Source organism: Salmo salar, chromosome 05 (assembly GCF_965601325.2).
Source record: "Salmo salar chromosome 05, fSalSal1, whole genome shotgun sequence".
NCBI classification, from domain to species: domain Eukaryota; kingdom Metazoa; phylum Chordata; class Actinopteri; order Salmoniformes; family Salmonidae; genus Salmo; species Salmo salar.
This window is the reverse complement of record NC_138295.1, coordinates 15,264,618-15,289,870: the sequence shown is the minus strand read 5'-3', so window position 1 is coordinate 15,289,870 and position 25,253 is coordinate 15,264,618. Positions and strand designations below refer to the sequence as shown.

At 44.7% G+C, this 25,253-nt stretch overlaps 1 protein-coding gene across 1 annotated transcript; it reads left to right on the top strand.

The window, feature by feature from the left end:
• Positions 1–9,119: 9,119 nt before the first annotated feature.
• LOC106604313 (E3 ubiquitin-protein transferase RMND5B) lies at positions 9,120–24,495 on the top strand. Its single transcript, XM_045717932.2, has 10 exons — positions 9,120–9,197; positions 11,169–11,341; positions 12,089–12,231; positions 12,430–12,567; positions 12,686–12,786; positions 15,504–15,670; positions 19,853–20,018; positions 21,684–21,786; positions 22,028–22,182; positions 22,311–24,495. Exons 2-10 carry the CDS (start codon positions 11,203–11,205, stop codon positions 22,372–22,374), a joined length of 1,176 nt encoding a protein of 391 aa, XP_045573888.1. The 5' UTR covers positions 9,120–9,197; positions 11,169–11,202; the 3' UTR covers positions 22,375–24,495.
• The last annotated feature ends 758 nt before the right edge of the window (positions 24,496–25,253 follow it).

Here is a 25,253-nt window from a genome sequence, read left to right as displayed (position 1 = left end):
CACTATCAGGAGGAGATGGTAGGGTACGTTTAGCTGCCTGGGGCCCAGAATGAGGGGACAGAGGGGATAGAGAGTAGACAGGAAATGGAAGAGATGGGAGGGAAAGGGAAGAGAGGGGAGAAGAAGAGGGAATGGGAAGAAAGGGAGTAGAGAGAAAGAGAAGAGAGGGGAGAAGAATAGAGAAAGGGAAGAGAGGGGAGAAGAAGAGGGAATGGGAAGAGAGGGGAGAGGAAGAGAGAAAGAGAAGAGAGGGGAGAAGAAGAGAAAAAGGGAAGAGAGGGGAGAAGAAGAGAGAAAGGGAAGAGAGGGGAGAAGAAGAGAGAAAGGGAGGAGAGGGGAGAGGAACAGAGAATGGGAAGAGAGGGGAGAAGAAGAGAGAAAGGGAAGAGAGGGGAGAAGAAGAGAGAAAGGGAGGAAAGGGGAGAGGAATGGGAAGAGAGGGGAGAAGAAGAGAGAAAGGGAGGAGAGGGGAGAAGAAGAGAGAAAGGGAGGAAAGGGGAGAGGAATGGGAAGAGAGGGGAGAAGAAGAGAGAAAGGGAGGAGAGGGGAGAAGAAGAGAGAAAGGTAGGAGAGGGGAGAAGTAGAGAGAAAGGGAAGAGAGGGGAGGGGAATGGGAAGAGAGGGGAGAAGAAGAGAGAAAGGGAGGAGAGGGGAGAAGAAGAGAGAAAGGGAGGAGAGGGGAGAATAAGAGAGAAAGGGAGGAGAGGAAGTAGAGAGAAAGGGAGGAGAGGGGAGGGGAATGGGAAGAGAGGGGAGAAGAAGAGAGAAAAGGAGGAGAGGGGAGAATAATAGAGAATGGGAAGAGAGGGGAGAAGAAGAGAGAAAGGGAAGAGAGGGGAGAATAATAGAGAATGGGAAGAAAGGGGAGAAGAAGAGAGAAAGGGAAGAGAGGGGGATACAAAATGGCTACCTGGCCTGCTAGACTTCTGGACTCTTTGGTCTTTCAGGATGTTGGGAGTGTGTGTGTGTGTGTGTGTGTGTGTGTGTGTGTGTGTGTGTGTGTGTGTGTGTGTGTGTGTGTGTGTGTGTGTGTGTGTGTGTGTGTGTGTGTGTGTGTGTGTGCGTGCGTGCGTGCGTGCGTGCGTGCGTGCGTGCGTGCGTGCGTGCGTGCGTGCGAGAGAGAGGTGAGAGGAAGTTTGGATTCTCAAAGGACTGGTTGGGTGTCAGCCAGCCAGGTCAAGAGTTAAAGTTGCAGACGACCCAATGGCCACTATGTCACAGGCAGGCATCTTATGCACTGTGTTTGTGTGTTAGTGAGACCGTTTGGTTAACAATAACTCCAGTACGTTCACATGGTGTGTTTAGGTTCACATGGTACACTACATGTTCAGCTGTCTGTTGCTGCTTTGCTTGGAAACCCAAGTTAATAACACCCCTCATGAGGTATTTCTGTTTTGAGGTTTAAATTGTGGCCAGTGAGAGATTTTACTTGGGAAGGTTCTGCTCGTAGCTAGAGAAAATGTATAACAAGGTGTGTGTGTGAGTGTGTGTGTGTGGTCTGACTGTTCTGTCATGTTGGGTACAATCAGTGGTCCCTCTGGGACTAACCCAATAAAGCAGTGGAAGTACCGTCCTCTTACTGATTCAGCACAGCCAGTAGAAACTCCTTGATCGCTGGTCTCATTCAAGGCAACATAATGACAGTTGGCTTTAGTACGAAAAGGCACCCTATTCCTTATATAGTGTACTACTTTTGACCAGAGCCTGTTCCAAAGTGGTGCACTAATTTTGACCAGAGCCTGTTCCAAAGTGGTGCACTAATTTTGACCAGAACCTGTTCCAAAGTAGTGCCCTAATTTTGACCAGAGCCTGTTCCAAAGTAATGCACTAGATAAGGAATAGGGAGCCATTTGGAATGCACACAGTGACTGAGGGAGCATTATAGCAGTAACGTTATGTCAGGGGCAGAGAGATCTCATTCCCCTAGACATCTGGGCAGAGTGTCTCTAACCACAGGCCTAGGATCAGTTTGCTCTTCATCAGCTATGGACTTAAACATTAGGATGCAAGTGGCAAAACTGATCCTAGATCATCACTTAAGTATAAGTGGCGATGTCATCCTACACGCCTAGCTATCCTCTCGAGCTGTAGTTTTATTCTGGACCAGAGACCTCAGCAGACAGACAGCCAGGAGACAGCAAGCAGTTGGTTTGGTTGCCATGGTTTGTCAGATTCTCCTACAGTAAACTGGCGTACATTATTTTATGACACGTTATAAATACACATAGATATCACCAGGCAGAAGTTACACATAGTGTTAGAGCACAGTGAACCACTGTCACTATCAGACACAACATGGGAGGAACAGTGAACCACTGTCACTATCAGACACAACATGGGAGGAACAGTGAACCACTGTCACTAACAGAAACAACATGGGAGGATCAGTGAACCACTGTCACTATCAGAAACAACATGGAAGGATCAGTGAACCACTGTCACTATCAGACACAACATGGGAGGAACAGTGAACCACTATCACTATCAGACACAACATGCGAGAAACAGTGAACCACTATCACTATCAGACACAACATGGGAGGACCAGTGAACCACTAACACTAATAGACACAACATGGGAGATTCAGTGAACCACTAACACTATCAGACACAACATGGGAGGATCAGTGAACCACTGTCACTATCAGACACAACATGGGAGGATCAGTGAACCACTGTCACTATCAGACACAACATGGGAGGAAGGGTGAACCACTATCACTATCAGACACAACATGGGAGGAAGGGTGAACCACTATCACTATCAGACACAACATGGGAGGAACAGTGAACCACTATCACTATCAAACACAACATGGGAGGATCAGTGAACCACTATCACTATCAGACACAACATGGGAGGAACAGTGAACCACTATCACTATCAAACACAACATGGGAGGAAGGGTGAACCACTATCACTATCAGACACAACATGGGAGGAACAGTGAACCACTATCACTATCAGACACAACATGGGAGGAAGGGTGAACCACTATCACTATCAGACACAACATGGGAGGAAGGGTGAACCACTATCACTATCAGACACAACATGGGAGGAACAGTGAACCACTATCACTATCAGACACAACATGGGAGGATCAGTGAACCACTGTCACTATCAGACACAACATGGGAGGATCAGTGAACCACTAACACTATCAGACACAACATGGGAGGATCAGTGAACCACTAACACTATCAGACACAACATGGGAGGAACAGTGAACCACTATCACTATCAGACACAACATGGGAGGAACAGTGAACCACTGTCACTATCAGACACAACATGGGAGGAACAGTGAACCACTGTCACTATCAGACACAACATGGGAGATTCAGTGAACCACTAACACTATCAGACACAACATGGGAGGATCAGTGAACCACTGTCACTATCAGACACAACATGGGAGGAAAAGTGAACCACTACCACTATCAGACACAACATGGGAGGACCAGTGAACCACTAACACTATCAGACACAACATGGGAGGAACAGTGAACCACTATCACTATCAGACACAACATGGGAGGAACAGTGAACCACTGTCACTATCAGACACAACATGGGAGATTCAGTGAACCACTAACACTATCAGACACAACATGGGAGGAACAGTGAACCACTGTCACTATCAGACACAACATGGGAGGAACAGTGAACCACTATCACTATCAGACACAACATGGGAGGATCAGTGAACCACTATCACTATCAGACACAACATGGGAGGAACAGTGAACCACTGTCACTATCAGACACAACATGGGAGAAACAGTGAACCACTATCACTATCAGACACAACATGGGAGGAGCAGTGAACCACTGTCACTATCAGACACAACATGAGAGGAGCAGTGAACCACTGTCACTATCAGACACAACATGGGAGGAGCAGTGAACCACTGTCACTATCAGACACAACATGGGAGGAGCAGTGAACCACTATCACTATCAGACACAACATGGGAGGAGCAGTGAACCACTATCACTATCAGACACAACATGGGAGGACATGGGAAACATATGTTAACATTGCCAAAGCAAGTGAAGTAGACAATATACAAAGTGAAATAAACAATAAAAATGAACAGTAAACATTACACTCACAGAAGTTCCAAAAAAATAAAGACATTACAAATGTCATAGTATGTATATACAGTGTTTTAACGATGTACAAATGTTTAAAGTACAAAAGGTAAAATAAATAAACATAAATATGTGTTGTATTTACAATGGTGTTTGTTCTTCACTGGTTGACCTTTTCTTGTGGCAAGAGGTCACAAATCTTGCTGCTGTGATGGCACACTGTGGTATTTCACCCAGTAGATATGGGAGTTTATCAAAATCGGGTTTGTTTTTTGAATTCTTTGTGGATATGTGGAATCTGAGGGAAATATGTGTCACTAATATGGTCATACAATGGGCAGAAGGTTAGGAAGTGCAGCTCACTTTCCACCTCATTTTGTGGAAAGTGTGCACATAGCCTGTCTTCTCTTGAGAGCCAGGTCTGCCTATGGCGGCCTTTCTCAATAGCAAGGCTATGCTCACTGAGTCTGTACATAGTCAAAGCTTTCGTTAGGTTTGGGTCAGTCACAGTGGTCAGGTGTTCTGCCACAGTGTACTCTCTGTTTAGGACCAAATAGCATTCTAGTTTGCTCTGTTTTTTTTGTTCATTCTTTCCAATGTATCAAGTAATTATCTTTTTGTTTTGTCATGATTTGGTTGGGTTTAATTGTGTTGCTGTCCTGGGGCTCAGTGGGGTTTGTTTGTGTTTGTGAACAGAGCCCCAGGACCAGCTTTTAAGTGGTTGTAGAATTTAACATCTCTTTTGTGGATTTTGATAATTAGCGGGTATCGGCCTAATTCTGCTCTGCATGCCTTATTTGGTGTTCTACGTTGTACACTGAGGATATTTTTGCAGAATCCTGCATTTCGGAATCTCAATTTGGTGTTTGTCCCATTTTGTGAATTCTTAGTTGGTGAGCGGACCCCAGACCTCACAACCATAAAAAGCAATGGGTTCTATAGCTGTTTCAAGTATTTTTAGCCAGATCCTAATTGGTATGTTGAATTTTATGTTCCTTTTGATGGCATAGAAGGCCCTTCTTGCCTTGTCTCTCAGATCGTTCACAGCTTTGTGGAAGTTACCTGTTACCTGATGTTACCTGATGTTTAGGCCAAGGTATGTATAGTTTTTTGTGTGCTCTAGGGCAACGGTGTCTAGATGGAATTTGTATTTGTGGTTCTGGCAACTGGACCTTTTTTGGAACACCATTATTTTGGTCTTACTGATATTTACTGTTTGGGCCCAGGTCTGGCAGAATCTGTGCAGAATATCTAGGTGCTGCTGTAGGCCCTCCTTGGTTGGTGACAGAAGCACCAGATCATCAGCAAACAGTAGACATTTGACTTCAGATTCTAGTAGGGTGAGGCCGAGTGCTGCAGACTTTTCTAGTGCCCGCGCCAATTCGTTGATATATATGTTGAAGAGGGAGGGGCTTAAGCTGCATCCCTGTCTCACCCCACGGCCCTTTGTGAAGACGTGTGTGTTTTTTTGCCTATTTTAACCGCACACTTGTTGTTTGTGTACATGGATTTTATAACGTCATATGTTTCTCCCCCAACACCACTTTCCATCAATTTGTATAGCAGACCCTCATGCCAAATTGAGTCGAAGGCTTTTTTGAAATCAACAAAGCATCTCTCTCATCTCTCTCTCTCTCTTGCTTTCTCATCTCCCTATCTCGCTCTCTCACTCTCTCATCTCTCTCTCTCTCTCCCTCTCTCTCTCTCTCTCTCTCACACATCTCTCTCTCTCTCTTTTTCTCTCACTCTCTCTCTCTTGATCTCTCATCTCTCTCACTCTCTCTCTCTCTCTCTCTCTCTCATCTCTCTCTCTCTCTTTCTAATCCACCAAATCTCTCTCTCCTTCTCTCCCCACCCCTCTCTGTCTCCCTCTCTCTCTGCCATCCCTCTCTCCCCACCTCTCTCTTTCTCTTTCCCTCTCTCTCTGTCATCCCAGAGTTCATGGGGTTATTGTATTGCTGTGGGGCTAGTGGTCTAGTGGTGGACTCAGGAGAATAGAATGCCTGGCACCTCGACTATGAAGGGACTTTACGTTCAGCCCATGGTTAGATTAACCACAGCAGCCACTTTGTCTCCAATACAATTATACACCTACTCTATCAATAGCAATACAATACCCACCCACCATCCACCCACCCAAACACCAGACTTCTGGCTACATCCTGCACTGTTATAGACATGATCATTATAGTAGTGTGTATTGTTCCTGTCATTTATGTTGTTATAAAGTGATCTCGTGAGGTAATACATGTACTAACACATTGTCAGGTAGGTTCAGTATAAGGTTGGGTGCAGCAGTCTCAGCCTGGTCTAACATATTGCCAGGTAGGTTCAGTGTAAGGTTGGGTGCAGCAGTCTCAGCCTGGTCTAACATATTGTCAGGTAGGTTCAGTATAAGGTTGGGTGCAGCAGTCTCAGCCTGGTCTAATATACCTAATTTCCCCCTCAGACAGTAAACTCATAAGGGTGTGTTTATTTCCTGTGCTCTTATCTTTGGGCTGTGATGCTAAACCAAGGCCAAGTCTCATGAGAGGGTATTTTAGAACCAACCAACCCCTTAGTGTTCATGACAAACAGGACTGAATAGAGGGTATTTAAGAACCAACCAATCCCTTAGTGTTCATGACAAACAGGACTGAATAGAGGGTATTTAAGAACCAACCAATCCCTTAGTGTTCATGACAAACAGGACTGAATAGAGGGTATTTAAGAACCAACCAATCCCTTAGTGTTCATGACAAACAGGACTGAATAGAGGGTATTTAAGAACCAACCAATCCCTTAGTGTTCATGACAAACAGGACTGAATAGAGGGTATTTAAGAACCAACCAATCCCTTAGTGTTCATGACAAACAGGACTGAATAGAGGGTATTTAAGAACCAACCAATCCCTTAGTGTTCATGACAAACAGGACTGAATAGAGGGTATTTAAGAACCAACCAATCCCTTAGTGTTCATGACAAACAGGACTGAATAGAGGGTATTTAAGAACCAACCAATCCCTTAGTGTTCATGACAAACAGGACTGAATAGAGGGTATTTAAGAACCAACCAATCCCTTAGTGTTCATGACAAACAGGACTGAATAGAGGGTATTTAAGAACCAACCAATCCCTTAGTGTTCATGACAAACAGGACTGAATAGAGGGTATTTAAGAACCAACCAATCCCTTAGTGTTCATGACAAACAGGACTGAATAGAGGGTATTTAAGAACCAACCAATCCCTTAGTGTTCATGACAAACAGGACTGAATAGAGGGTATTTAAGAACCAACCAATCCCTTAGTGTTCATGACAAACAGGACTGAATAGAGGGTATTTAAGAACCAACCAATCCCTTAGTGTTCATGACAAACAGGACTGAATAGAGGGTATTTAAGAACCAACCAATCCCTTAGTGTTCATGACAAACAGGACTGAATAGAGGGTATTTAAGAACCAACCATCCCCTTAGTATTCATCACAAACAGGACTGAATAGAAACCAGCAGGGTTACATTTCAAATGTGCCTTTTTTCAACTGCCCTAGTTTGTTATGATGTCCTTTTTGGGGTGTAATTGTGGTTTGTGAATCTGTCACCTAACTTGAAGCAATCTAAGGATTTATGTGCATGACTGTAATCTAGCCTATTGGGTGATTCATTGCGCCTTCTAGATAGATCCCATGAAAAAATCCCTCCAATCGTCTGTTGCGAAGTGTGATTATGCATGTTTAGACCATAAGGAGTGAAAGATGAGATCAATTGGAGTTAATTTGACTTGTACAGATATCCTAATATAATAATAACGTATGCCATTTAGCAGACACTCTAATCCAAAGCCATTTACAGTCAAGCTTGCATCAATGTTTACGTACGGGTGGTTCAGGGAATCGAACTCACTATAATGGCATTGCAAGAGCCCTACTCTACCAACTGGCTGCAGAGAACAACACTTATCTTACTTCCTAGTGTTTCTCTAATCTGTGGTACACCCCTTGCTTGTTTGACCAACATGCACCCCCAGCATATTAGCCTCATTAATGTCTTAATCAAAATTAAGTATTGCCTCTTATCCACTCGTCATCCCCTTATGCCATAGTTTGTACATCTCAAATGTCAGTAGAAACCACCTTTGTTTAAGCAAGTCAGCCACATCAGCTATGTTTTTTTAAAAGGCAGTAAATGAGGCTGAATGAAGTGTTTCGCTGCCAGAGAAGACTCCGCTGATAGCCAGGTGTAGCGGTGGTAAGGTGGTGGCTTCATGTAGGCACCGCTTGTCACTGTTATAGTGCAATTAATGTATTGTTTAGTGTTGTGTAGTGGCTTTGCTGGCATGCATCTAAAAACAATTTGGGGAGTTTGCCCCACCAAGATTTACATGCTAAAATCGCCACTGATTAGCTTTATCACAGAATCCCTAGTGCGAGATTTTTCTTTATTTTGATACACTCAGTATGTGGCAATGCAAGTTATTGAAGCAACGGAATTTAGACCTTGAATTTATTGATTACATGAATAATTGAGACATGTCTTATGAGTGACTTTCAGTAATCTACATGCATAATTATGGTTTGTGTGTGTGTGTGTGTGTGTGTGTGTGTGTGTGTGTGTGTGTGTGTGTGTGTGTGTGTGTGTGTGTGTGTGTGTGTGTGTGTGTGTGTGTGTGTGTGTGTGTGTGTGTGTGTTTTACCAGATAGTTATATCACAGGTGGGAAATCCCCTGGGCAGCTCCAAGCCACACACCTGTCTTCACCATAGGTCTGCAATCTGGCCATAGATCTCCATTCATAACCGTCCATACAGCACCACCTGGGGTTTGCAATGAACTTGTAGGCTATTGTGAGACAATTTAATATTGGAATCAAATGCTATCACTTTAAAACCTACATTTTACTTGTTTTATAGGCATACATGATTATGTATCAGAGGATGGAACTCTGAAAATATAGTATCTTTACACTCTGTAAATACTGAAACATTGAATCAAGTCTAAGAACCTCACATTCATGGGTAAAGTAATTACAGTACTTTTATTATGAAAATCCGAGACATGCTACACAGGAAGGAAGTTCCGCAGATCGAAGGACGACTGGTGGAGAATAGTTGTCACGACAGGCAAGTGGTGTTTATATTGACGTTTTATGTTGTTATTTTAACTTATTTTGATATTTTCTGACATGTTGTTGATACATTTGAGAATTAAAAAAAATATTTGCACAGTCTTGCTATCTTTCTAACTATGCAATCGATTAAAACACACCATTATTGCCAAGTCAAACAAACAGCTTCGGTCCATGCTAGGTTTACATTACCGTTAGCTAGCTGTTTGTTTACGTTATGCGACAAACGTAGCTAGCTAACTTACTCACCAACATTTCTCAGTTGCCATTTGGATTGCTCGCTGTATGATAATCGCCATTGTAACCAAGTGGTGTTTGATACGACGTCTTATACAGCTAGATAACAACTAGCTACGCTAGCTGGCTTGGTACTGTTAATATTGTTGTGGATATGGCTAGTTAGCTTAGCTAACTTGATATTTGCTAACATAGCTGTTATCAGAGATTTATTGTCCGTTTTTAGTAAGTAGCAAGAACATAGCTGGCTAGATTGTTAGTCTTTAGTTAGCTACTTGACTCAAACAAGGTGACAGCAAACGATTTGTCTAGTTAGCATAGCGTTGGAACCCTGTTTTGCAGTCGAATGTCATTGGTTGAGGGCTTGAGGCTATGGACAGGGCCTATTAGCTTCAGCGAGCAAAACGGTTCCAAAAGTATGTTTAGCTTTGTACTATAGCTATTTTTTTATTTGTCAGATGAAAAATTCAAAAGAAAAGTATTGATATTTTATGAAGAGAAGAGGAAAGTTGCTAAGCAATGTTTTTCAAATGTATACAGCAGGGATGCCTAATGTGTCAATGAGACCAAAACATTCAGGCCTAACAGTGATATCCACTTGTTGATCTAGAATAGAGTGGTCTTCTTTCATATTTTCTGTTGCCTGTCAATGATTATGAATACTATGTCATTGCACACTTTAGGCTCTAGCAAATCTGATTCAACTAATAAAGGATTTTGTTTACCAGTTAGAATAAATCAGTTGTACCAGTAGTGAAACACAACTGTAGGGGTTATGGGAGGATTGCAAAATGTTGAGCTCTTGTCTGTGACCTTGTTCAGTGGTTCTCAAACCTCTACTCGGGGACCCCTAGTTGTTCTATGTATTTGCTATATCCCAGAGGTAGTACAGCTGATTCAACCTGTCAACGAATCATCAAGCCCTTGACTAGGTGAATCAGGTGAGCTGGTTCAGGCCCTTGACTAGGTGAATCAGGTGAGCTGGTTCAGGCCCTTGACTAGGTGAATCAGGTGAGCTGGTTCAGGCCCTTGACTAGGTGAATCAGGTGAGCTACCTCAGGTCCTTGACTAGGTGAATCAGGTGAGCTACCTCAGGTCCTTGACTAGGTGAATCAGGTGAGCTACCTCAGGTCCTTGACTAGGTGAATCAGGTGAGCTGGTTCAGGTCCTTGGCTAGGTGAATCAGGTGAGCTGGTTCAGGCCCTTGGCTAGGTGAATCAGGTGAGCTGGTTCAGGCCCTTGACTAGGTGAATCAGGTGAGCTGGTTCAGGCCCTTGACTAGGTGAATCAGGTGAGCTGGTTCAGGTCCTTGACTAGGTGAATCAGGTGAGCTGGTTCAGGTCCTTGACTAGGTGAATCAGGTGAGCTGGTTCAGGCCCTTGACTAGGTGAATCAGGTGAGCTGGTTCAGGTCCTTGACTAGGTGAATCAGGTGAGCTGGTTCAGGTCCTTGACTAGGTGAATCAGGTGAGCTGGTTCAGGCCCTTGACTAGGTGAATCAGGTGAGCTGGTTCAGGCCCTTGACTAGGTGAATCAGGTGAGCTGGTTCAGGCCCTTGACTAGGTGAATCAGGTGAGCTGGTTCAGGTCCTTGACTAGGTGAATCAGGTGAGCTGGTTCAGGTCCTTGACTAGGTGAATCAGGTGAGCTGGTTCAGGGCTACAACAATATTGTGAAATGTCTGGTGGTCCCCGGGGAGAGGTTTAGTTCCATATGTCTTGTCTCTCCCAGGTGGTAGTGAATGCGGTAGAGTCCCAGTCTAGGTATGGAGCAGTGTGCGTGTGTGGAGCGGGAGCTGGAGAAGGTGCTCCATAGGTTCGTCATGTACGGACACCAGTCAGAGGAACGTCTGGACGAACTACTACGCAGCGTCTGTGAGCTACGGGGACAGCTGGTTACATTCGGTAAGGCCAAGCCATCTCCACGCTCTAGTTTAGAAGTAGTGTCCACTCAAGTCTTCAAGTAATTTGCAGGTGCATGGTAAAGAATGATAGATAACTGCACACACTGTTAAAGGCCCCATATTCGAGGAATTCCATGCAAGAGTATATCTAAAGCACGGAACAATATGCAATTAAGTTCTTTAAACAATGTGGCCCTAGAGAAATGAAACATTGTTTTGCTCTGGTTGCATGCCTTGTCTCATGAGGGTTCAGGTACAGAAGTGATTCATAGCTTTCTTTATGTACATTCAACAAGACTGTTTTCAGCATTTTTAATGTTCTGATTTGTTTTAACCTGATTGTTGTCTCCTTCAGAGCAGAGGCATCACTTGAATATCGTTCTAATTCTAGACATTCTGTTACATAGCATTGTTAAAATGTTCCCACGTAATGGGGTCGATAACCATAGAAATATGTAAGGGATAATCAATGAGGGGCTATGCATTCAAAAGCAGCTCCAACGTAGAACTTGTAAGAATGAACTGTAGCCATTGAATTCCACCGTGCAAATATACCGTGCATTATAGGGAAATAATTCACTCTCTAGAATGCCCTTCAAGCCAATCAGAAACGAGTATTCAACAATGGCATGGTATAAGTCATTATATTTCTACGGCGCAACATGGCTGCCATAGAGTTTTGTGTCATGTCAATCACAATGCAGAAACCTCAATGTACCAACTCTCTAAATATATGGCTCTCCTTCAGGGGTACAAGATGCAGATCTTTCGGTGCTATCTCAGACGATGGCCCAGTGTTGTAAGAACATTAAAGAAACAGTACAGCTGCTGGCCTCCAGACACAAGGACATCCACGGCAGTGTCTCCAAAGTCGGCAAAGCTATCGACAGGGTAAGATTTTCCCAATAAATGCTTTCATTATAGAATCTTTACTTTTTAGAGAAGATGAATGATGACACAACTTCCTTGCGGTTTAAGCCAATATTATTGTAAAAATGTACCTTAAGCACACAAGGGAGAAATTTCAGCAGATTCTGTGTGTTTTATTTCCACTTATCCTTTGGTTGTTTCCTGGTTGTGTTTCTGTAGAACTTTGATGCAGAGGTGAGTGCAGTGGTGGCAGAGACAGTGTGGGACTCACCTGAGAGACAGAAGTACCTGAGTGAGACCATTGTGGAACACTTGTACAGACAAGGCATGCTGAGCGTGGCAGAGGACCTATGTCAGGTAAACACCTGAGATGAAACAAAAGCCTGCACACCCTGTTGGTCCCCAGAACCAGAGTTGAAGACATTTGGTGTATTTCATATGTATTATAACTGCCTGCCGTGTGTGTGTCTCCCAGGAGTCTGGAGTAGTGATTGACATGAGCATGAAGCAGCCGTTCTTGGAACTCAACAGGATCCTGGAGGCCTTGAGGATGCAGGACCTCAGACCAGCACTAGAGTATGTACTATACCTCCTCTCTGTTATATACTGACCTCAGACCAGCACTAGAGTATGTACTGTACCTCCTCTCTGTTATAGACTGACCTCAGACCAGCACTAGAGTATGTACTGTACCTCCTCTCTGTTATATACTGACCTCAGACCAGCACTAGAGTATGTACTATACCTCCTCTCTGTTATATACTGACCTCAGACCAGCACTAGAGTATGTACTATACCTCCTCTCTGTTATAGACTGACCTCAGACCAGCACTAGAGTATGTACTATACCTCCTCTCTGTTATATACTGACCTCAGACCAGCACTAGAGTATGTACTGTACCTCCTCTCTGTTATATACTGACCTCAGACCAGCACTAGAGTATGTACTATACCTTCTCTCTGTTATATACTGACCTCAGACCAGCACTAGAGTATGTACTATACCTTCTCTCTGTTATATACTGACCTCAGACCAGCACTAGAGTATGTACTATACCTCCTCTCTGTTATATACTGACCTCAGACCAGCACTAGAGTATGTACTGTACCTCCTCTCTGTTATATACTGACCTCAGACCAGCACTAGAGTATGTACTATACCTCCTCTCTGTTATATACTGACCTCAGACCAGCACTAGAGTATGTACTATACCTCCTCTCTGTTATATACTGACCTCAGACCAGCACTAGAGTATGTACTGTACCTCCTCTCTGTTATATACTGACCTCAGACCAGCACTAGAGTATGTACTATACCTCCTCTCTGTTATATACTAACCTCAGACCAGCACTAGAGTATGTACTATACCTTCTCTCTGTTATATACTGACCTCAGACCAGCACTAGAGTATGTACTATACCTCCTCTCTGTTATATACTGACCTCAGACCAGCACTAGAGTATGTACTATACCTTCTCTCTGTTATATACTGACCTCAGACCAGCACTAGAGTATGTACTGTACCTCCTCTCTGTTATATACTGACCTCAGACCAGCACTAGAGTATGTACTGTACCTCCTCTCTGTTATATACTGACCTCAGACCAGCACTAGAGTATGTACTGTACCTCCTCTCTGTTATATACTGACCTCAGACCAGCACTAGAGTATGTACTGTACCTCCTCTCTGTTATATACTGACCTCAGACCAGCACTAGAGTATGTACTGTACCTCCTCTCTGTTATATACTGACCTCAGACCAGCACTAGAGTATGTACTATACCTCCTCTCTGTTATATACTGACCTCAGACCAGCACTAGAGTATGTACTATACCTCCTCTCTGTTATATACTGACCTCAGACCAGCACTAGAGTATGTACTGTACCTCCTCTCTGTTATATACTGACCTCAGACCAGCACTAGAGTATGTACTATACCTCCTCTCTGTTATAGACTGACCTCAGACCAGCACTAGAGTATGTACTATACCTTCTCTCTGTTATATACTGACCTCAGACCAGCACTAGAGTATGTACTATACCTCCTCTCTGTTATATACTGACCTCAGACCAGCACTAGAGTATGTACTATACCTCCTCTCTGTTATATACTGACCTCAGACCAGCACTAGAGTATGTACTATACCTCCTCTCTGTTATATACTGACCTCAGACCAGCACTAGAGTATGTACTATACCTCCTCTCTGTTATATACTGACCTCAGACCAGCACTAGAGTATGTACTATACCTCCTCTCTGTTATATACTGACCTCAGACCAGCACTAGAGTATGTACTATACCTCCTCTCTGTTATATACTGACCTCAGACCAGCACTAGAGTATGTACTATACCTCCTCTCTGTTATATACTGACCTCAGACCAGCACTAGAGTATGTACTGTACCTCCTCTCTGTTATATACTGACCTCAGACCAGCACTAGAGTATGTACTATACCTCCTCTCTGTTATATACTGACCTCAGACCAGCACTAGAGTATGTACTATACCTCCTCTCTGTTATATACTGACCTCAGACCAGCACTAGAGTATGTACTATACCTCCTCTCTGTTATATACTAACCTCAGACCAGCACTAGAGTATGTACTGTACCTCCTCTCTGTTATAGACTGACCTCAGACCAGCACTAGAGTATGTACTGTACCTCCTCTCTGTTATATACTGACCTCAGACCAGCACTAGAGTATGTACTGTACCTCCTCTCTGTTATATACTGACCTCAGACCAGCACTAGAGTATGTACTATACCTCCTCTCTGTTATATACTGACCTCAGACCAGCACTAGAGTATGTACTATACCTCCTCTCTGTTATAGACTGACCTCAGACCAGCACTAGAGTATGTACTGTACCTCCTCTCTGTTATAGACTGACCTCAGACCAGCACTAGAGTATGTACTGTACCTCCTCTCTGTTATATACTGACCTCAGACCAGCACTAGAGTATGTACTGTACCTCCTCTCTGTGTGCAGTTGAATGTGAATCAAACCCCTCTTTGATCATTTTGAGCCATTTAGTAACTGATTAACTTGAGAGTAGTGAACACAATTGAGATCTGAAATGCCAGGGTTGAAGGTCAATTAGAATTTCGGTTGACTTCCTGAATTGATTGAATTGGGGTCTATTCACTAGGAGCCAAACAGAACCAAACAGAAGGAAATGGGTAGGGACCTACCTGAATTTGTCCAATAGAAATGATTGTTTTCAGTTTACAACTGTTTGTTACGGTGTGCACTAATGATTATAACCCTCTGTCCCTTGCTCCAGGTGGGCAGTAACAAACCGGCAGCGCCTGCTGGACCTGAACAGTACCCTGGAGTTCAAGCTGCACCGCCTCTACTTCATCAGCCTGTTAAACGGAGGCATCACCAACCAGCTGGAGGCGCTACAGTACGCCAGGCACTTCCAGCCCTTCGCCTCACAGCACCAGAGAGGTAGGGGACACAGGCAGCCTGGGCTCTGTTCAGGTCAGCAGGGTGGGACAGATAGAAATTTAGACAGCAGATATATGATGGTCTGAATGGAGGCACTAACAGTCCTTCACCTCACAGCACCAGAGGTAGGGACAGACATACCCTGGCTGGGGCCTCCTGGTGGTCTTGAAGAGAGGTAGGGACAGACATACCCTGGCTGGGGCCTCCCGGTGGTCTTGAAGAGAGGTAGGGACAGACATACCCTGGCTGGGGCCTCCCGGTGGTCTTGAAGAGAGGTAGGGACAGACATACCCTGGCTGGGGCCTCCTGGTGGTCTTGAAGAGAGGTAGGGACAGACATACCCTGGCTGGGGCCTTTGGGTGGTCTTGAAGAGAGGTAGGGACAGACATACCCTGGCTGGGGCCTCCCGGTGGTCTTGAAGAGAGGTAGGGACAGACATACCCTGGCTGGGGCCTTTGGGTGGTCTTGAAGAGAGGTAGGGACAGACATACCCTGGCTGGGGCCTCCCGGTGGTCTTGAAGAGAGGTAGGGACAGACATACCCTGGCTGGGGCCTTTGGGTGGTCTTGAAGAGAGGTAGGGACAGACATACCCTGGCTGGGGCCTCCCGGTGGTCTTGAAGAGAGGTAGGGACAGACATACCCTGGCTGGGGCCTTTGGGTGGTCTTGAAGAGAGGTAGGGACTGTCTGTCTGACACCCTGGCTGGGGCCTCCCGGTGGTCTTGAAGAGAGGTAGGGACTGTCTGTCTGACACCCTGGCTGGGGCCTCCTGGGGGTATTGAAGAGCTTTTTGACAGGGATCATGTTCATTAGGCACCAAATATATATATATATATGTATGCACTGCTCAAAAAAATAAAGGGAACACTTAAACAACACATCCTAGATCTGAATGAAAGAAATAATCTTATTAAATACTTTTTTCTTTACATAGTTGAATGTGCTGACAACAAAATCACACAAAAATTATCAATGGAAATCCAATTTATCAACCCATGGAGGTCTGGATTTGGAGTCACACTCAAAATTAAAGTGGAAAACCACACTACAGGCTGATCCAACTTTGATGTAATGTCCTTAAAACAAGTCAAAATGAGGCTCAGTAGTGTGTGTGGCCTCCACGTGCCTGTATGACCTCCCTACAACGCCTGGGCATGCTCCTGATGAGGTGGCGGATGGTCTCCTGAGGGATCTCCTCCCAGACCTGGACTAAAGCATCCTCCAACTCCTGGACAGTCTGTGGTGCAACGTGGCGTTGGTGGATGGAGCGAGACATGATGTCCCAGATGTGCTCAATTGGATTCAGGTCTGGGGAACGGGTGGGCCAGTCCATAGCATCAATGCCTTCCTCTTGCAGGAACTGCTGACACACTCCAGCCACTTAAGGTCTAGCACATGCACATTTGTGGCCTGCTGGAGGTCATTTTGCAGGGCTCTGGCAGTGCTCCTCCTACTCCTCCTTGCACAAAGGCGGAGGTAGCGGTCCTGTTGCTGGGTTGTTGCCCTCCTACGGCCTCCTCTACGTCTCCTGATGTACTGGCCTGTCTCCTGGTAGCGCCTCCATGCTCTGGACACTACGCTGACAGACACAGCAAACCTTCTTGCCACAGCTCGCATTGATGTGCCATCCTGGATGAGCTGCACTACCTGAGCCACTTGTGTGGGTTGTAGACTCCGTCTCATGCTACCACTAGAGTGAAAGCACCGCCAGCATTCAAAAGTGACCAAAACATCAGCCAAGAAGCATAGTAACTGAGAAGTGGTCTGTGGTCCCCACCTGCAGAACCACTCCTTTATTGGGGGTGTCTTGCTAATTGCCTATAATTTCCACCTGTTGTCTATTCCATTTGCACAACAGCATGTGAAATGTATTGTCAATCAGTGTTGCTTCCTAAGTGGACAGTTTGATTTCACAGAAGTGTGATTGACTTGGAGTTACATTGTGTTGTTTAAGTGTTCCCTTTATTTTTTTGAGCAGTATATATTTTTTTACTGAAACAGGGAGGAACTACCTGTCCAATAAGAAACCCTCATTTTTCTTTTCTCAATAGCTTTCCTACAGGACTTCATAGCTTCATTCTCTTACCAGCTGACTGACAAATGATCTGTTCCAATAGTCTGTGAATGGACACCTTCCTTCCTCCCTCCTCCATGACCACTGTCTCCCCCAGACATCCTCAATAACACTGCCTCCTCTCCCCCAGACATGCTGAATAACACTGTCTCCCCCAGACATGCTGAATAACACTGTCTCCCCCAGACATGCTGAATAACACTGCCTCCTCTCCCCCAGACATGCTGAATAACACTGCCTCCTCTCCCCCAGACATGCTGAATAACACTGCCTCCTCTCCCCCAGACATGCTGAATAACACTGTCTCCTCTCCCCCAGACATGCTGAATAACACTGCCTCCTCTCCCCCAGACATGCTGAATAACACTGTCTCCTCTCCCCCAGACATGCTGAATAACACTGCCTCCTCTCCCCCAGACATGCTGAATAACACTGTCTCCTCTCCCCCAGACATGCTGAATAACACTGTCTCCTCTCCCCCAGACATGCTGAATAACACTGTCTCCTCTCCCCCAGACATGCTGAATAACACTGTCTCCTCTCCCCCAGACATGCTGAATAACACTGTCTCCTCTCCCCCAGACATGCTGAATAACACTGTCTCCTCTCCCCCAGACATCCTGAATAACACTGTCTCCTCTCCCCCAGACATGCTGAATAACACTGCCTCCTCTCCCCCAGACATGCTGAATAACACTGTCTCCTCTCCCCCAGACATGCTGAATAACACTGTCTCCTCTCCCCCAGACATGCTGAATAACACTGTCTCCTCTCCCCCAGACATGCTGAATAACACTGCCTCCTCTCCCCCAGACATGCTGAATAACACTGTCTCCTCTCCCCCAGACATGCTGAATAACACTGTCTCCTCTCCCCCAGACATGCTGAATAACACTGTCTCCTCTCCCCCAGACATGCTGAATAACACTGTCTCCTCTCCCCCAGACATGCTGAATAACACTGTCTCCTCTCCCCCAGACATGCTGAATAACACTGTCTCCTCTCCCCCAGACATGCTGAATAACACTGTCTCCTCTCCCCCAGACATGCTGAATAACACTGCCTCCTCTCCCCCAGACATGCTGAATAACACTGTCTCCTCTCCCCCAGACATGCTGAATAACACTGCCTCCTCTCCCCCAGACATGCTGAATAACACTGCCTCCTCTCCCCCAGACATGCTGAATAACACTGTCTCCTCTCCCCAGACATGCTGAATAACACTGTCTCCTCTCCCCAGACATGCTGAATAACACTGTCTCCTCTCCCCCAGACATGCTGAATAACACTGCCTCCTCTCCCCCAGACATGCTGAATAACACTGTCTCCTCTCCCCCAGACATGCTGAATAACACTGTCTCCTCTCCCCCAGACATGCTGAATAACACTGTCTCCTCTCCCCCAGACATGCTGAATAACACTGTCTCCTCTCCCCCAGACATGCTGAATAACACTGTCTCCTCTCCCCCAGACATGCTGAATAACACTGTCTCCTCTCCCCCAGACATCCTTCCTCCCTCCTTCATGATCACTACCTCCTCTCCCCCAAACCTCTCCCTCCAGACATCCATTATAGCAGTGTCTCCTCTCCCCCAGACATCCTTCCTCCCTCCTTCATGATCACTGCCTCCTCTCCCCCCAGACCTCTCCCTCCAGACATCCATTATAGCAGTGTCTCCTCTCCCCCAGACATCCATTATAGCAGTGTCTCCTCTCCCTCCAGACATCCATTATAGCAGTGTCTCCTCTCCCCCAGACATCCATTATAGCAGTGTCTCCTCTCCCTCCAGACATCCATTATAGCAGTGTCTCCTCTCCCCCAGACATCCTTCCTCCCTCCTTCATGATCACTACCTCCTCTCCCCCCAGACCTCTCCCTCCAGACATCCATTATAGCAGTGTCTCCTCTCCCCCAGACATCCATTATAGCAGTGTCTCCTCTCCCTCCAGACATCCATTATAGCAGTGTCTCCTCTCCCTCCAGACATCCATTATAGCAGTGTCTCCTCTCCCCCAGACATCCTTCCTCCCTCCTTCATGATCACTGCCTCCTCTCCCCCAAACCTCTCCCTCCAGACATCCATTATAGCAGTGTCTCCTCTCCCCCAGACATCCAGATCCTCATGGGTAGTCTGGTGTACCTGCGGCACGGCATAGAGAACTCTCCCTACCGCTCTCTGTTAGAGACCAACCAGTGGGCTGACATCTGTAACAGCTTCACCAGGGACGCCTGCGCTCTGCTGGGGCTTTCTGTAGAGTCACCTCTCAGTGTCAGGTTAGACACACACACACAGCAGTATAATGCTTATAGTAAGATTCATTGTCATTGTTTTTCACTGCAGTATGTACAGTTGAAGTCGGAAGTTTACATACACTTAGGTTGGAGTCGTTAAAACTCGTTTTTCAACCACTTCACAAATTTCTTGTTAGCAAACTATAGTTTTGGCAAGTCGATTAGGACATCTACTTTGTGCATGACACAAATTCACTGTATCACAATTCCAGTGGGTCAGAAGTTTACATACACTAAGTTGACTGTGCCATTAAACAGCTTGGAAAATTCCAGAAAATGATGTCATGGCTTTAGAAGCTTCTGATAGGCTAATTGACATCATTTGAGTCAATTGGTGGTGTACCTGTGGATGTATTTCAAGGCCTACCTTCAAACTCAGTGACTCTTTGCTTGACATCATGGGAAAATCAAAAGAAATCAGCCAAGACCTTGGGAGCAATTTCCAAATGCCTGAAGGTACCACGTTCATCTGTACAAACAATAGTATGCAAGTATAAACACCATGGGACCACACAGCCGTCATACCGCTCAGGAAGGAGACGCGTTCTGTCTCCTAGAGATGAATGTACTTTGGTGCGAAAAGTGCAAATCAATCCCAGAACAACAGCAAAGGGCCTTGTGAAGATGCTTGAGGAAACAGGTACAAAAGTATCTATATCCACAGTAAAACGGGTCCTATATTGACATAACCTGAAAGGCTGCTCAGCAAGGAAGAAGCCACTGCTCCAAAACCACCATAAAAAAGCCAGCTTACGGTTCGCAACTGCACATGGGGACAAAGATCGTACTTTTTGGAGAAATGTCCTCTGGTCTGATGAAACAAAAATAGAACTGTTTGGCTGTAATGACCATTGTTATGTTTGGAGGAAAAAGGGGGATGCTTGCAAGCCAAAAGAACACCATCCCAACCGTGAAGCATGGGGGTGGCAGCATCATGTTGTGGGGATGCTTTGCTGCAGGAGGGACTGGTGCTCTTCACAAAATAGATGGCATCATGAAGAAGGAAAATTATGTGGATATATTGAAGCAACATCTCAAGACATCAGTCAGGAAGTTAAAGCTTGGTAGCAAATGGACAATGACCCCAAGCATTCTTCCAAAGTTGTGGCAAAATGGCTTAAGGACAACAAAGTCAAGGTGTTGGAGTGGCCATCACAAAGCCCTGACCTCAATCCTATAGAAAATTTGTGGGCAGAACTGAAAAAGCACGTGTGAGCAAGGAGGCCTACAAACCTGACTCAGTTACACCAGCTCTGTCAGGAGGAATGGGACAAAATTCACCCAACTTATTGTGGGAAGCTTGTGGAAATCTACCCGAAATGTTTGACCCAAGTTCAATCAATTTAAAGGCAATACACTCAATTAGTATTTGGTAGTATGTAAACATCTGACCCACTGGGAATGTGATGAAAGAAATAAAAGCTGAGATGAATCACTGTCTCTACGATTATTCTGACATTTTACATTAAAATGAAGTGTTGATCCTAACTGACTTAAAACAGGGATTTTTTTACTTGGATTAAATGTCAGGAATTGTGAAAAACTGAGTTTAAATGTATTTGGCTAAAGTGTATGTAAACTTCCCACTTCAACTGTATCTGTGATTTCCATGTCTGTTTCTCTGTGTTGAATGGTATTCTCTGTCAGTTTTGCGTCAGGCTGCATGGCTCTACCAGTCCTGATGAACATCAAACAGGTGATAGAACAGAGACAGTGTAGCGGAGTCTGGACACACAAGGACGAGCTGCCTGTAAGTCTCCCTTTCTCTGCTCTGGGTGACTTTCTCTGGGTGACTTTCTATGGGTGGTGAATCCTCAGAGTATTTATTAGCATTTAAAATCAAGAATTGTAATTCATAACTATTCATAACTATTCATGATTTTTAAAAAAAATAAAAAATAATATGTATAATACTATAACCATTTCTAATGGATTATTAATGAAGGTTGTCATAAAGGGTAACGGTGCTGTCCTGTCTGTCCTGTCTCCAGATTGAGATAGACCTGGGGAAGAAGTGCTGGTACCATTCCGTGTTCGCTTGTCCCATCCTCCGGCAGCAGACGTCAGAGAGCAACCCTCCCATGAAGCTCATCTGTGGACACGTCATCTCCAGAGACGCCCTCAACAAACTCACCAACGCTGGAAAGTGAGTCTGATCCAGGTTGACAGACAGACAAACAAGCACTCAACCATTGACAGTCAGACCTGTGGAACTCTGTGGTTAAACTCTCCTGCCGGTCTGTATATGTCTAACTCTGTCCTCCATCTCCTCAGACTGAAATGCCCCTACTGTCCCATGGAGCAGAACCCGTCAGATGCCAAGCAGATCTTCTTTTGATCCCCCATCCTGTTTCTGGAAACCCCCTGGAAACCCCCAGGCAAAGTGGAGCCCCTTTGAGCTACAGTAGCTACCTGCTACCCCAGGACCCCTGTAAATCCCCCATCCTACCTCCTGAGAGAGAGAGATCTCAAAAGGATCATTCATTCATTGACACTCATTTGCAGCTGCCTGCAGAATATAGGCTTATTCTTATTAAGGATCTGATGATGCGTTATCAAAGGGTATCAAGTTGAGTTGTGGAGTTTTTGGACGACTGCTCTGTTCCTTGTTTCTTTCCTCTATATATCCATCTGTAGGCTTTCTTCAGAACACAGAATCCTCTATATGTCCATCTGTAGGCTTTCCTCAGAACACAGAATCCTCTATATGTCCATCTGTAGGCTTTCCTCAGAACACAGAATCCTCTATATGTCCATCTGTAGGCTTTCCTCAGAACACAGAATCCTCTATATATCCATCTGTAGGCTTTCCTCAGAACACAGAATCCTCTATATGTCCATCTGTAGGCTTTCCTCAGAACACAGAATCCTCTATATATCCATCTGTAGGCTTTCCTCAGAACACAGAATCCTCTATATGTCCATCTGTAGGCTTTCCTCAGAACACAGAATCCTCTATATATCCATCTGTAGGCTTTCCTCAGAACACAGAATCCTCTATATGTCCATCTGTAGGCTTTCCTCAGAACACAGAATCCTCTATATGTCCATCTGTAGGCTTTCCTCAGAACACAGAATCCTCTATATGTCCATCTGTAGGCTTTCCTCAGAACACAGAATCCTCTATATATCCATCTGTAGGCTTTCCTCAGAACACAGAATCCTCTATATGTCCATCTGTTGGCTTTCCTCAGAACACAGAATCCTCTATATGTCCATCTGTAGGCTTTCCTCAGAACACAGAATCCTCTATATGTCCATCTGTAGGCTTTCCTCAGAACACAGAATCCTCTATATGTCCATCTGTAGGCTTTCCTCAGAACACAGAATCCTCTATATATCCATCTGTAGGCTTTCCTCAGAACACAGAATCCTCTATATATCCATCTGTAGGCTTTCCTCAGAACACAGAATGGTCGGTTGAATGGATGTTAGAGAGGTGATGTGACATGGTTTTTAGGAAGTTGTCTGATTTCAGGAGAGTATTTAAACTTCTATATTACAGAGGTATAGCTAAGTGGCCTCTGAGAAAGTATATTCACATATATATTGTATTGTGAGGTTGTGATTGGCTGATAGGTTGAGGTGACCGTGGTTACAGTTTGTGAATGGAACACTGATTGTAAAAAGTAACACTTTGCCTGTTGGCTATGATGTAATAAAGGCCCTGATTGGTTGAAAGTCACTATGGGTTACAGTACATGTATCAGTGTGATGATCAACAGTTGTGATCGATGGAGAGGTCGAGGGTCAATTGGCTGATTGATTTTGCAACTGCCTCCAATAACAAGATTTTCCTGTTTCTTGTTCTGTATTTAACAAAAACAATGATACTACTGTGAAGTCTGCTTTTCTTTTTATTTATCATAGCTAGAATCAAGTCTCCTGTAAAATAGTGAAACCATAAGTAACTTTACACCTTTTTATGAAATAGAATTCTGCCACAAAATAGCAACATCAGTATTGGATCCATGATCAAATCCTTCTCCTTGGACCACACGGATAGCTCCCAGCCCATGAAATGGTGATGTCATACCAGCCCATGAAATGGTGATGTCAGCAAGGTCTGCACCAGCATATCTTTAACAGCCGACACATGGTAGCACTCAGCCATTATATCAACTCTGCACTGATCTCCAGTCAGAATGAATGATGGTAACAGGTCTTTATTTGATGGTTTATGTGCGTACACGTTCGTTTTGTGTTTAGTTGATTTGACATTTTATTTACTGCTTTTGGTTGACAATCATTCACCTCCTTTCCCAGAATACATTAAGGTCTGTTATGGCTTCTTCCTTGGGTTCTTTTCCAGTAGTCAGAGTTATTGAGTTCTTGTATGATAGGTTTGCCTTTTACCTGCTTCTCTTTCTTTATTCAACTTTTATTGTACATATTTATTCTCTAACATGTTTCATATTATACTTGCATCTTGAAATGGAATAAAAACTTTATACTCCAACTCTGTTTCTATGTTTGTGAAATGTATCAGAGTTTTTTTTTTATTATTTTTTTTGGTTAGCTGCAGAAAGATGTACCAGGTAGTTATTTTCTGGTGACCGACAATACTAGCTACTGATATTGACTCACATGCTCTTCCTGCATCTGCCACCTGATGGCGGCCTTACCACACCAGATGACTACATACTAAACAACATGCCTGGGATTTTAGTTGCAGAAATATCTCCACCTGGGTTAGCTGTATTCACTTCACGCAGACAACTGTCCTCCTGTTGACGCTAACTAGTGTGTGGTATAGTTGTATGTAAGTAATACTGTAAGCCACCTAACATTGAATGCTCCAAGCAGTGTAGTTTGCATGTGTAGAGTCCCTCCTACATACAAGCAGCAACACACAGAATCATGAGTTAATATCTTTCATCATCATCCCACACTCAGAAGACAGTCACCTATGTGAGCTGTGGAGTTATATTAAGCCCCTGGTTTATATAACGTTAGATGGAGGTTGGTGAGTCAGAGGGAGAGATGGTGTTTGGCTTGACCCCCCCCCCCCCCCCGGGAACATGCACGTCAAGTCTAACACAGGACTGTTTGCTTACTGCTCAAACCACGAACCTGGCAACTACACAAGTCAAATATGCTTGAGGGTGGGTGGCAGGAGGGTCAATAATGGCTGGGATGGAGTGAATGGAATGGTATCAAACACTTGGAAACCAGGTGTTTAATGAGTTGGATGCCATTCCATATATTCCGTACATG

Bases quoted from the DNA above. Each gene is read 5' to 3' on its own strand.
- LOC106604313 (XM_045717932.2), top strand. From the start codon at position 11,203: ATGGAGCAGTGTGCGTGTGTGGAGCGGGAGCTGGAGAAGGTGCTCCAT. The intron at 12,568-12,685 runs GTAAACACCTGA...TGTGTCTCCCAG, and splicing joins TGGCAGAGGACCTATGTCAG to GAGTCTGGAGTAGTGATTGA. The intron at 22,183-22,310 runs GTGAGTCTGATC...CCATCTCCTCAG, and splicing joins AAACTCACCAACGCTGGAAA to ACTGAAATGCCCCTACTGTC.